General features: G+C 43.3%; 1 protein-coding gene and 1 long non-coding RNA gene across 3 annotated transcripts; one reads left to right on the top strand and one right to left on the bottom strand.

Moving 5' to 3' along the window:
- Positions 1 to 172: 172 nt before the first annotated feature.
- On the bottom strand, positions 173 to 12,855 carry Mrtf (Myocardin-related transcription factor). 2 transcript variants are annotated; one of them, XM_065306498.1, is made up of 4 exons: positions 12,664 to 12,855; positions 4,386 to 4,586; positions 4,257 to 4,322; positions 173 to 4,128 (listed from the first exon to the last, which is right to left on the bottom strand). In XM_065306498.1, the coding sequence occupies exons 2-4, from the start codon at positions 4,477 to 4,479 to the stop codon at positions 1,589 to 1,591; spliced, it is 2,700 nt and encodes an 899-aa protein (XP_065162570.1). In that variant the 5' UTR covers positions 4,480 to 4,586; positions 12,664 to 12,855; the 3' UTR covers positions 173 to 1,588. The 2 variants fall into 2 exon arrangements, with proteins under 2 accessions (XP_065162570.1, XP_065162569.1); XM_065306497.1 differs by lacking the exon at positions 12,664 to 12,855 and adding an exon at positions 9,799 to 10,071.
- LOC135794965 (uncharacterized) lies at positions 11,636 to 13,001 on the top strand. Its single transcript, XR_010549005.1, has 2 exons — positions 11,636 to 11,953; positions 12,120 to 13,001. It is a non-coding gene; the product is annotated as an uncharacterized lncRNA (long non-coding RNA).
- The last annotated feature ends 77 nt before the right edge of the window (positions 13,002 to 13,078 follow it).

The raw sequence follows: 13,078 nt of genomic DNA, 5'->3' as shown, positions 1-13,078 counted from the left end.
ATCCCCGCCGGAGCGACGCAGTGTGCGTTGTGCAGGTGCGCCGCGCAAGCGTCCATCTTCCGAAGCTAACGTTTCATTGATTGGCAGCGCCTAAAAAATGTTCCGAAATTGTTCAAGAACAAACAAAAACAAACAAACACAGGATGAATTCATTTCAAGAAGCAATATATGATTGTATTTAAGGCAACTTTGTTTATTCATATGTACACACACTGTACGCATTACTTTCTCCTTCCCTTTTCATTCCAATTGCAATGGTTAATAGAAAATACGTTCTTTCTAAATGAGTGCTTGCAGCACAAATGTAGACAATGCAAAATCTAATTTTCATATTCTCACGATCCGTTCAATAAAATTGCAATTCGTCACATAGCATCGGCGTTCCATCACGTTTAGTAGTAATAATAATAATAGCTCACTTCCTTACTTATTGTTTTCATGCTCACTATATTTTATCGTAGTATTTATTAGTAGTAGTAGTATTATTCATCGAATCACTAAATTACTTACGCGCCTATATAATCCTAATATTAAAATCACCATGAAACAAAAATCAGCAACTTAAATAAATTAGGGCGTAAATTAGGATATAATACAAACAGTACGAATAAATTAGGTAGTCGAATACAGGCAATGCAGTCGAATGAAAAGTAGAATTCACATACTACGTCGATTTCACTAATTGGTCTCATCTCTCGTATTCTAGCTACTTAATATCTCGCAGTGGCGGGACATGTGTGCGTTCCTGGAATACGCCACCACGCAAAGTAGTTATTGATTCGCCAATGACCAGCAAAAGCATCAACAAGCCGCGTAAATCACGCGCAACCATACGCTGCTTTGTCGATATCATCGATAACTAGCTAAACAACGACAGGGCGTTATTAGTTACATCGCTCGACCATATTAATAAATCATAAAAGAAAAATCTAACTGTGTATTGCTATCTCATAATAAGTTTAGTTCTAAGTCGCGTCCGTTAATGCCGCAGTGAATGTCTAACACGGCAAGGGAATGAAAGTGTGATTGCTCAATTTTGCGTTTGACGTTCTTTGGTGGAGGAGCAGCATACTAATTACGCGAGGCATGTCAAAACCAGTGAGCGACGTTGATTCTGTAATGAGGCACCAGACTGCCCGAGAATGAAGCCGACGCGTACTAATGCCGCGCGTGAAAAGATTGGAAAAGTTGTAAAAGCCGCTGATGGCTTCCACAAGGGGAAATGAAAAAGAGAACTATAGCTATCGAACAAAAACGGTCGGAAAAATATCTTTGCCATCTGCACTAATATGGTATTAATATTGTCTATGAACATTCACTGCGCTTCGAGTTTCGCTGCCTTTTACTCAGGGTAATCGTTCTTGTTTTCGAATGCGAGGCCGCCCTGGTCCCTCTGCCCTGCGGCTTCTCGGCGGCCGCATTAACATGGAATGTCTGTTCTGTATGTAAAATCACTAAACCGAGTGGAATCACACATCACTGGAATAAGCGGCACTTGATTGAAAAACTTGTCATTCGACGGCGCAATTAAATGTTTCCAGAACTAAATCGATTGCTAGGCGGATGTCAGCTGCCAGCACACAGCGTGCTACACGGCAAAATCTAGCCTGTCCCAATCCGGCGGCGATCGAAATTCGTCGAGATTGAAAGGGTCGTGCGGATTCTGTCCTATAGCGATCACCGGATCATAGCCCAACTCCTGGCTAGGCGTGACGTCCGGCAAATTATTGTTCGTTGTTGCAACCGTGGGCATACCATTCGCATTCGCGAAAGAGTTGTCCACAGTAGGTCCGCTCTGCAGCAGGTCCAACCACTCGTCGTCCGTTTCCATAGAAACGTCTGCGTTAGCGTTGTCCATGGCAGCTGCGTTGTTATTGATGTTGTTGTGCTGCCCGCATAGCTCCATAAAATCATCAATGTCGATGTGATGCAGAATGTCATTAGCGTCTAGGCCGAGTATACTCTCGGCAGTTTCCTGCTGCGGTTGCAATGGCGGCGGGTGCGGGTGGTGTTGGAGCAAATGCTGAAAGATTTGCTGTTGTTGTTGGTGATGCAGCGGATTGGTAACGATGTGGTTAGGAAATTCCATTCCGGAAAAGACAGGTTGTTCGGCTTTGATGACATTGCCTGGCGTAAGTGGGTCCTGCGCGGCACTCGGCGGCAGCTCCCCGCTTTTGATTAGAATTTCAAGAACGTCGTCCACATCCTGACTCTTTACGGCGTCCTTTTTCTTGAGCATCTTAGGCAGTAAGGTATCATCATAGAGTGGTGGCGCTGGAGGCGATTTAATATCATGTTGTTCGGGTTTCATATGTGTTTGCGCCACGGTTTGGAAGAAGTTGGGTAAAGAGTTGGATCGATTGTGGCCGTTGATGAGCTTGACTTTGTCAGGAATAAGCTGGCTGAGGAGAAGTGAACCGTCCGCCTGATTCTTTTGATTCTGAAACGCGACATGCTGCTGCTGTTGCTGCTGCATTTTTTGTTCAACTTCGGCGTTCTGCTGTGCCGCCAGCGATTGTATTCGCTCCAGCAGCTGCACGTATTGCGTCTTAGTAGCCGCTTCCAACTTCTGCTTATGCAGTCGCAACTGCCTTTCTAGTTCTTCTATCCGACGCTGTTGTAGACTAATCACTTCCCGCGACTCGGGAGTCTCAATCGCCTGCTGAGAGAGCGACATGGCCGGGCTGGGAGGTTCGCACTCATTGACATCCATATGTTCAGATTGTTCTTCGGAAGCAATCGTCTGCGGTGAAGCTGTATCGACATTATACATCGGCGAATCATGTGACGCCTCAATCTCCTGAAACGAATCGCAACTTGTGGTCGCCGTAGAATTGACGCCATTCGCCGGCGATTGTGCCACTGTGGCGTTGGCAAAAGGTTTTAAACGCTCGATGAGCTGCGGCTTAGAGCCGGATACAGGTAAGCTGCGTCGTTTCAGTTCCGCTTTCAGATCCGTGACTTTCATATCCTCCAGTCGACCTAAGAATCGACTCGTTGCCGGGGCGGATTTAATCACTGCACTTGTCGCTGCTACTGGTGTAGCGGAATGGCCATTGTTAGCCGTCACATCGCTAGACGTTTGCGCGGGCAGAATCAAGCACAGTTTATTGTTCTTGCTATGTTCAAGTTGGTACTGGAGCAACAGTTGTTGCTGTTCTAGGAGAAGTTGATAGGAGCTCTCTCCCTCAGCTCCGGGAAAGGTACTTGCCGAGGACTTTTGCGCGCTGGGCGGACCTTTGTACTCATGGAATTTGATGGTGCGCGCTTTCGGTATCGCTTTAGACTTGGATTTTTTGCGATTCTTGTCTTTGCCGGGCGCGTCTGTTCGCACTTGCGGCAGTTGCGCGACGATGTTTGTGGCCGCTGCAGCAAGCGGGCGCTGCGTGACAAGTTGCAATGGCGGACCGGGCGTCGTCGGCTGCGAGAGAGTTGATGGGCCGGGAGACGCAATGGAAGATAGAGGACTAAGTGTCGACGTGGAAGACACGAGGGATGCCGGGCTAGCTGCTGACGCCTGAGTGAGCAATGGCGCCGCCACGGACCGACAAAGATCCGCAAACACAATGTCACTACTGTCTGTTTTAAGTGGTGCGAGGGTGGCGAGCTGACCGGTCGATGTAGCCACTACCACCGCGTCGGCAGGGGCCGAAATAAGGGATACCACAATACCGGCGGACTTGGCTGCAGTTTCGAGCACGTCCGCCGGTCCAGGGCTAGTGCTATTGTCCTCGGAAGACTGCGAGTCGTCCTCGGGGTTGACATAGCTGAGCGGCTGCTGGGGGCGGTTAAGCTGGCCCTCGCAGGTGGCGCGGTACGGAATGTGTCCTGCTTTAACAGCATGCTCAATGGGCTCTTCAGTATGAAGGATGTTCTTGCGTATCAACTCTAACGGGCCCGGCCTATGCGAGAGTTGTACGTTTAGCTGATCTGCGAGCCGCGCCTTCTTCAACTTGCGCTGTTTGTCGGCGAGACTAGGATCCACATGAGGATCAGGCTCCAAAATATGACGGCTTTCCAGCTCGGTGCGCGATGGCCGCTGTTGGATCTTGCTCTTAAGCAGATCTCCAGTCTTCGCCCTCTCCAATTGGCGTCGCTGACCGTGGAAAGCCCCCGGCGTTTTCAACGCTGCAACAAGTAAACAACACAAATCTTCACATTTTTCTGAAACAATGTCATCGTAAATATTAAAACATTCCAGCCGTAGACAAAGGAATGCTGTTGTAAGCCTTTGTGAAAAAAAAGATGTTACTTACGTGGCATAATGCCCTGGTCGACTAGTTGCTCTAGAGGTCGGCGCAGCATCAGTTTTACCTTCAAAGCTGAAAAAAAGACAGGAATGTATAATACAGGTTCAACAATCCGCGTCAATGATTCAAACATACATTCCTTGTTTTGCTCCAAGGAATTTAATATGGGCGACGAGTCCACGATCGCCTTCGGGGGCGACTCCCTAGGGGGCGTGCCGCCCTCGGCCATGTTCGTCTTGAACCACTCCGGATAGATCGCGGATATGGTTTCTACCAAGTCTCTATCTAAGTGCAATTGCCAATAGCCTGACCCTGACTCGTTTCTATGACTGGACTCTGCAACAAGAACAAAATTACAAAATCAGCAATATGGACACAAGGCATAGTAATCATAATAATAGACAAATATCGAATTGCACCAAATCCAGCTTATTTCGTTTTCATTTGCAATAAAACAACATTTGGGGACAGCTGCCTCAACAAAATCAGTTGTATATTGACCTATATTTTACGCCACGTTCCACATCAATATCTTTCATTGTTTGAAGCGTGATTATTTCTTTCCTAGACGAGTATTGAACTAAATTTGAATTAAATTCATAATTCGACAAGCAAAACGATAGCTAATGTTACTTCTTATTTACCTTAAATCAAAGCACGTGTATTGAAATCTACAATATAAAAAAAAAACGATAAAAATACAAGCTGTGATTTTATTTTCTTTTTTAAGTATGCAAACGCCCACGCCTGTCAACAAGTTCTAAATCCCAAACGATATGCTTACTCTAGCGCGTAAAACTTGTTATTTCAATTTTCAAGCCGTGTATCACATTTAACAGACAACGTTTTGCAGTTTTAGCTAAAATTTAATTTGGAAAATTGCTTCGTGCGACAAGTAATTTATTTTTAATAGCGTAGGGTGTAATTTTTATTACAATATTATTCTAAATCTGGCTTTAGTAGTTCCATTAGTCTCGCGCGAGCAAAAAAGAAATTCTTGGCCATTGGTCAAGAAAAAAATAATTGCGCGCGGCATGTCCGACATGTGCACCGCGACGCTTTATTGTACTGCCGTGCCGGCAAACAATTTCCAAACACCGTAACTAAAACAATTGTATTTTTTTTCCTCTTCGTTGTCTTGAACGCTGTTTCGTCAAGGCGGCACACACGCATTACCCGAAATCGGCGTATAGAGTCAGTGGCCTAAAGATGCCCAAATCCTAAAAATAGCGATGGCTAGCCTATTTCCACGGCCTAAGTGACTTATTCCTACTTATGTCGTCTCTAACATCTAAATTAAACGTCCGTGCAGTGAACAACAATCACAGCCATTTCTTCGTGAAGTTTCTTTACAACATTCAAGTTGTAAATATCGCAAAATAAAATGCGTAGGACCGCACGCGCCTAAAAATAAATACTAATTGCCGAAACAAAAAGCATAACTCGCCGCCGACAGCTTTCCTATTCTAACCTTGACTTTACCAATCGGCAATTAATTCCGATCATAAGCCGCAATATGCCAATTAGAAGGCGGCGGTGCGCGGAATGCGCCGCCGTTCGTCGAAAATCGCCGCTTGCATAATAATCTGTGTGTAACGCGCGAAAAGCGCCAGTCGGGTGCCGCCAACTAGCGTAAGTGTACCATGATCATTGAGACACAGATAATTGAATCGCACGCCGTAAACACATTCAGGATGTACGGATAGCGATGGCGGTGGCGACGTCGGTTGCATAGGCCAAAAATTGCGACCGACTCGCCGATTTTTGGCAGCCGTGTGCCAATAACTTTCTGTACGGCTGATGCACAATGCGGTCGGCGTGGAAAATCCAATAAATGTCAATCCGCCATTTTTTTCCGACCAGCCCCGTGCGACGATTATGAAGATGAAATCTGTGTCACCAAAGTTCCATCGTCTTGTAGACATATCAACTCGCACAGCTAGTCGGCTAAATAAGAACGTAAACAACATTTCTACAAGTCGAAACGACGAAAATACTAGTACGGCTATAAACAGATTCAGTATGATGAACTTAAACCGAAACATTTCGGAAGGAGTGATGTAAAGTGGCAAAGTGTACACCTTGTATAAAAATTTGGAAATCGGTGGCGACGACCTGAAGATGCTGGCGCATGTGTTACCGACTCACAGTTTCCGACGACAAAGACTCTAATGAAGAAAAAATCAACAATGCGTACTGACATTTGGTTCCATGGCAAAATAAAACTACGTGACACTTTCTGATTGCACACTCAAAGAAATAAAATCTATTAATATTGCGCGTAGGTTGCAAGCTCTAATTTGACACTTTCGACCAAAATAACAACATATCTTCCTACCAGAAAATTATTGATCAACTATTATTTAAAGTCGGTCTCTTTACGTAAGAATGTATGTATAAGCAAATGAGAAAGCAAAACGTATTTTTATAAACGCAAATGCTAATTATAGCACAATTTTTACCTTGATAGAAAATTCCTAGTTGTAAAGTTTCGTTGTATTTTCAAATTTAAAAAGCCAAGAAAAATAAATGCACGTAGAACCTAATTTAAATTGTAGAAACTTCACGGTCAGAGCGTACATCTTTAAATTTGAATCGGCAAATAAATAAAAATAAAAAGTTGTAAGAAAATAAAAAAAAATGCATTGTTAACGGAATAAAACGTGGGACCACAACTTAAAATATCTAAATATATTCTCGGTAATAGCACAGCAGCATATTCGTTAACGACGCGCAATCCAAATAAATGTTTTACGCCATTTATAAATAGCAAACGGTGAATTCGCCTACATGTATAATCTGGATATTTTTGTGATTTTGACTAATAGGTAGAAAAATTCAGCATGCGATAGCAAATTCAAATTCAATCTTGACAAAATTTTAATCGAATTAGTACAAACACGATTTCGTTCTCAATTGTAATGGAAATTTAATTACACTCAATGCGCAGCAACCAGTTGGATAATGAAAATAACAACAACAAAAAAAAACTGCGTTTCAGACAAAACTTTTTGCTTTTTCAGCAAATTTACTTTACTTCCGAATATTTAGATATGTTATATGTATGTCGCGCACGATTTCTCTTTCGAAAATAAAATATTCACGACACATTCGAGCCAGATCATCCGGCGCATTAGAATAAAGTCCATCCTGACGTTTTATGCCATTGTAAATGACATAATAAAGTTTAAAAAGCGTGCGGAGCATCCACATACCTTTTTACAATCGCATAATGGCACATAGTTCATATTCTTATTCTACACTTTTACCACAACGCAGAAAATATATTTTTTCTCGTACCCGCTGGTTTCTATGATATGACGAAATCTACTTTCGAACGCGTTTTTCTACGAAAGCCTCGAAAAGCTTAAAGTTTATGTAAACAAATGCTACGTTGGCCTGCGGTATGTCTAAATATTTTTTAAAATTTCAATGTCACTCTCTGCATAAACATCATTATCTTAACATTATCGAACATAATCCAAAAACAATATTGCGTATTGTTATTTTATTTCTGCAATTATGGTGAGTGAATTGAATAGATGCACCTTAAAGGAGCAAAATTCTCGCTCATTATAAATTCCATTTCGACCACAGTCATACGAAATGTTCATTTGTAGCGGCCATTTCATTTCGTTGTGTTGGTATTGTAGTCGCAGCATTGCGTAAATATGTAACTACATTGTAGTCGACGAATATTATTTTTGGCCGGAAAAGTGAAGGCGCCGCACAACTTACCGCCTCCGATGAGCGCTAATGTTTTCAATGCGGTCATGTGTATGTGAATGTGAACACGCGTTAAATAAATGCAGTAAACTAAGGCTCAAAGCGTCGCGATTCGCTGAGAAGTGAAAATCGTTAGCAAACACAAGGACATGTCTCGGATATGTAGCGATAGACATTTTACGCGTTTCAGAATACACTGTAGTTGTTTAGAGACTATGTTGCAGACTTGGCACGTCAATTTTTTTACTAGTATTGCCTGGTGTCTGCGTGACAAACTATTAAACACTAAGGTGTTCTACAAGGGCACACTCTAATCCCTCAACGCCAATCTAAACGAGGACAATTGTGATTTTGAGCTTTCTGCAATTAACCTCAATTAAAGCCAGGGAGGAGTCGTTACATCAAGAAACAAAAAATAACAAAAACACCTTTTTGTTTTGTTTAAATGATTTTGTAGTAAATACAACAAAAATTTGCATTGCAATTTGCAGGGATGTTGGGATAATTACAACAATATTTCAAATGTTGCCATCAATGTTATGTCTTTAAAAAAATATTCAAGATCATAATTGCTAGATATTAAAATATTCTTCATCGTTTAACAAAGTAACACTATAACGTATTCTGTCTGCTACATTGCTTGTAGTGAAAAACATGATATCAAGTCCACCCCTGTAGAATAAAGTTCAATATGTCACGTCACGATAAAACCTAGGATCATAAATCCTCGAGTAATCCAGACTAGTTTTTCATGTACAACGTTTCTACATTCGCCGTAATTGAAATAAGTTTCCAAGAGGACGCAGGACTCTCGCCTACTGGAAACATTACAATCACGTATTAGTTTTTTTTGTTCATCCACCACCGCCTGCACAGAATGCGTTGTGATGTCAGGCAGATTAGCGCTTGGATGAATATATGTTTACACTTGAAAGGTAAACAATTTACACACGCAAAACGTAACTACAACCGGCTGGTTACTAGTAAATATCGGGCGTATATCGGACGGCTGCCCTGTCCACGTTCACATATTTTCACGACTGCTCGCTGCGCGCGCGAGGCGTAAAAATAGGATCCGCGCGGCCCCTGGAAGCAGGCGAACGCGCAGAGTTGCGATGGCGGCGGACACTCAAACGCACCAACGAAGATGCTAATTGATTCATTCTGGTGTCGATTCCGAAGATATTAATTCGATTGCATATTACGCAGATGCAATAACATTGTTTAACGACGAATTAGATATGTGGGCAGTGGGTGCTGATGTGAGTGGAGGCACACAGTGTTGATTTGCCAAAACCACAAACACGAATATATCATAATTTCGTAAACAAAACCAGGGAGCAAAGACTGATACAATGCTCTCTAGAATTCAAGTTGCCACAAACATTAATTAACATAACTTTTGCGTGCACAATGCAAGGAAGACTAATTAATTTAAATTTGTATCACAACTATCACTAATGGCAACACATCAACTTGTACCTTTGGAAATAGGCCACGTTTATTAGTTTCAGATAGGTGTGCAGCTCAATGTTTCTTTATGTCTTTCATTGATGTCGCCTAATTCTTTTGGCCTTTTCTATACGTCACTGACACACTTCACTATTTCATTTCATTTCACTGATTCTATTTCGAACGCTAGGCCCACACTCACACACATCAAAAGCAAAGTACAGCCACTTGAACAAACCATCCAGGCAGGTAATTAGAATTAGTTGCACGTGTCTCGTCAAGCATGTTAATAGAGTAAAAACATTTGTATTTTGAGGGTGGGTTACAACGTCAGGTCCACCGACCATCACACACCACAGCGTAGCTTTACCGTCGCAGTGCTTGCAGCGCTTGGCGCGAGGCTCTCCGAGTGACCCCGTGCTCACGCTCACGGGCATGGTCCACCACCTCTGGTGCGCAAGCCAGGCTGGAGGCTGGAGGCGGTCACGAACTGCGAGTCCAGCGTGCCGCCGACTCTTTCAACATGGCGCACCCACCTACTGCTTCTTCACATTCGACACACCGCGCATTTGCATGAGCTGCTGCATTCAGTCGTTGATTTAAACCGACTGTACGTGTGACGGACACGTAGCGACGCCCGGCGTCGGACTGCAGCTGCAGCGATGCTGAGTGGAAAGCGCCGGTCGAGCGCCGCTAAAGCACGGGATGCGCAGTCCGACGCGCGCGATTCTCAGCCACTCGGCGTCGCGACGCCCATGAAGTGAATTGTAATCATCAAACAACGACGCACAATTCGCACAATTGGTACAATACGTATTGAACTTCATCATTCGCGAAAATTGCCAAACGTGCGTCGCTGCTTACACATTACTCAGGTGACTCACCGCGAAAAACTTTCGGGTTTGAGCTTTCGCGTGAGTAATTCGCCGCGAAAGCTCGACAGCTTCCAAAACGTAATGCGCGTTCACGATGACGCTCCCGACGTCCCTCTGGTGCAATGACGATGATTAGTTGTCGTAAACATCGCGGCTAATGTTATGACAAAACTCGGGATGCATTAATGGTGCCAGCGGTGCGGTCGACGCAATGAGCATAATTTTATAATGACCATATGTCTGCGTTCCCAATGCATGACTGATTCAACACACTATGTCTATGAAAAATGCACAACCATGTTATTCGTGATTTTTAAAATAAAAATTCGTCTATTTTTGCTCAAAAACTTTGCCTAATGAAAAATGTAGCGCCAACTTGTACCGAAATAGCATTTTTAGAGTCCTCAATGAATAATCACGCGCATTGCCCGCTCGACATCCGCCATTATGAAATTTATTTACACTTGCCACAGTTTGTGTCGCGCGTCGCGACGCTCGTAATTCTCATTTTTTCTCAAAATAGTCACTAGAAGAAGGCGGACGTGACCACTTTTTACACAGCAAAGAGTAAAGAGATATTTAAAAAACATATAAACAACGAAATTGAAAATTATCAATTCATAACGTTATTTCGGATTAGGAACCCTTAGCAACGTGATACATACTTCCATTGGACAAACTACTCAAACAACGGAGCGTAATGGAGGATAGCACACAGAACCCCCGCCACTCCAGCCACGCACAACCGTAGAGCCTCCTACATATCGCGTGCGATCAATCATGTGTGGCGCACCTTTCCCCACCACTTTCTGTGGGTAGCCCGCAGATATAAAAAGCCAGCTCCAGTACGAACCACGCTCAGCCATGATTGAGTCCTTCGGCGGTCCAGTCGCAGCTCCAAGGCTCACTTCTTTGTCTTTCTCTCTTCGGGTCGAACAAAGGGATTGTCCTGTCCTTTACTACTACCTTTAAAATTTCTATGCTTTCTAAATAATTATCCAAAACCTAATAGAATATTTTGGCAATGAATGAAAACATCGCCGAAATGCATTTTCCGTTGATTCATCGGACCACTTTGCTAGATGATTAATGAAAACATCTCCCACACATTATTTGCGCCTGCAATTGGCAACAACTTTGCTGGTGCGAAAGGCGGAAAAAGTGACAACCGGGAACGTGCGTGTGATAGGGTAAGGCCGTTTATTCCCAAAAATAAAAGTGAACAATAAATCGCCACACTCTAGCGTCATCCGGCCGGCGGGCTGATACACACTCAACATATATCGGGGATAGTCACAAAATGCACGAGAATCATTTCAAGTCCTAGCTTTGCCAAAATTTTCAACTCGTGTTCGGTCTGGCACTTTGCTGGGCCTGTGTAAATCTGTCAGGAAAATACGGTGGCGAGAGACATGCGTTTATCAGTAATATTATGATAGGGAATAAATTCCACGAGACAGTTCGAATATCATGAATCAATAAATCGACATACACGGTGACCTTCATCGCTCTGCTAATCATCAACAAACCGGTCAGCGCGAGTTTTGTCCTGCTTTGCAAGATTTAAACCCACGCTTCTTCTATACTTAATTAAACTCGCGTGCAAGAAAGTGGAAATGTTTGATCACTAGGGCTGCAAAAAACCCGTAGGTCAGTACTTTTATTTGCTAATACCGATATTTTTTCTATTAATTAATTAATTAAATGAACAAATGCCGGTATTACCGGTTTACCGGTAAAATATTTGAGCACACTAAATTCTCGAAACGATTACAACACCTTTCCATTAATCTTGTTACTCGTGCCAATCTTACAGGCCAGCTGCGAGGCCAAATTGAAGAAACATCATGAAATAGCCAGAAAAACAAACCATTCAGCTACAGGTATAGGGACGATTGTTGAAAAGAGGCTTGTTTACGCTTCGCTTTCGATGTAAACAATCGTTATGGCATACGGCATACATTAGTAACGGGCTGCATGTGTGCGTCGCATGCGCTTTCACACACGTGTACCCAACCCACCCAAATCACTGCAGGTACAAACAACGCATACATGCACACGCTCGCAAATTGTATCATATTGTTTATTATGTGGCGGGTAGCGAATGTCAATGCGAATGCACGAAATAATCGGTGCACGGGTGCTGTCGGTCGATTATTTACACACTGCCACTGTCAGACGGTGGCGTCGCGCACACACCCGGCGCCGGCAACTCGCTGCAATTCGGCCGTAAAGTCGCATGTGGATGCTGCCTCCGAGTGCGAACGCGTGTGGGCGGCGCTCGCTTCACACCGAAATCGAGTCTCCCCGAGATTCGCGCCTCACAGATGCACAACAAATGCAAAAATGCACCAACTCACCTATTTCGCATGGGGATTACGGCGTGCACGCACTACAATCGTAAGAGCGATTGTCGCCGGTTGTAGGTTGTCCACTGTTAACCAGGTAGCATCGTTAATTATTGTGGATTTCACGCTTTATGTTGCACTATTCTGGAGCATAACGTCTTAGTACCGCCATGTTGAAACGGCAACTGACAGCCGAACACGGACGAGCGCTGCGCGAATGTATGCAACTTATCTTACACTCATAAACACATTTCAATTGCTGACTAGTTTTACTTGAAATATGTCACAATTGTACGAATAATAAACTATTCGCAATATTTTTTAATAAATTATATTTTTATCAATGGTCACATACTTGGTTTTGTCAATTTGCTAATTAAATAGTAAACATAGTCTAGTATACATGAATTGTTTCAGTATTGTGATT

Source organism: Atheta coriaria, unplaced genomic scaffold (assembly GCF_025399875.1).
Source record: "Atheta coriaria isolate IRGN ID8LTWV9N9 unplaced genomic scaffold, Caltech_Dcor_3.1 hic_scaffold_6_pilon, whole genome shotgun sequence".
In the NCBI taxonomy this organism is placed as follows: domain Eukaryota; kingdom Metazoa; phylum Arthropoda; class Insecta; order Coleoptera; family Staphylinidae; genus Dalotia; species Dalotia coriaria.
Note: the sequence above shows the minus strand (reverse complement) of the source record. Positions and strands in the feature narration are given on the sequence as shown.

What these genes read in the sequence shown, in the direction of transcription:
- Mrtf (XM_065306497.1), bottom strand. Translation starts at nt 9,865, where the DNA reads ATGCCCGTGAGCGTGAGCACGGGGTCACTCGGAGAGCCTCGCGCCAAG. An exon ending in GCGCTGCAAGCACTGCGACG is followed by an intron (nt 4,587 to 9,798) that starts GTAAAGCTACGC and finishes TTCTTGTTGCAG; the next exon opens with AGTCCAGTCATAGAAACGAG. An exon ending in CGACCAGGGCATTATGCCAC is followed by an intron (nt 4,129 to 4,256) that starts GTAAGTAACATC and finishes TACTTGTTGCAG; the next exon opens with CGTTGAAAACGCCGGGGGCT.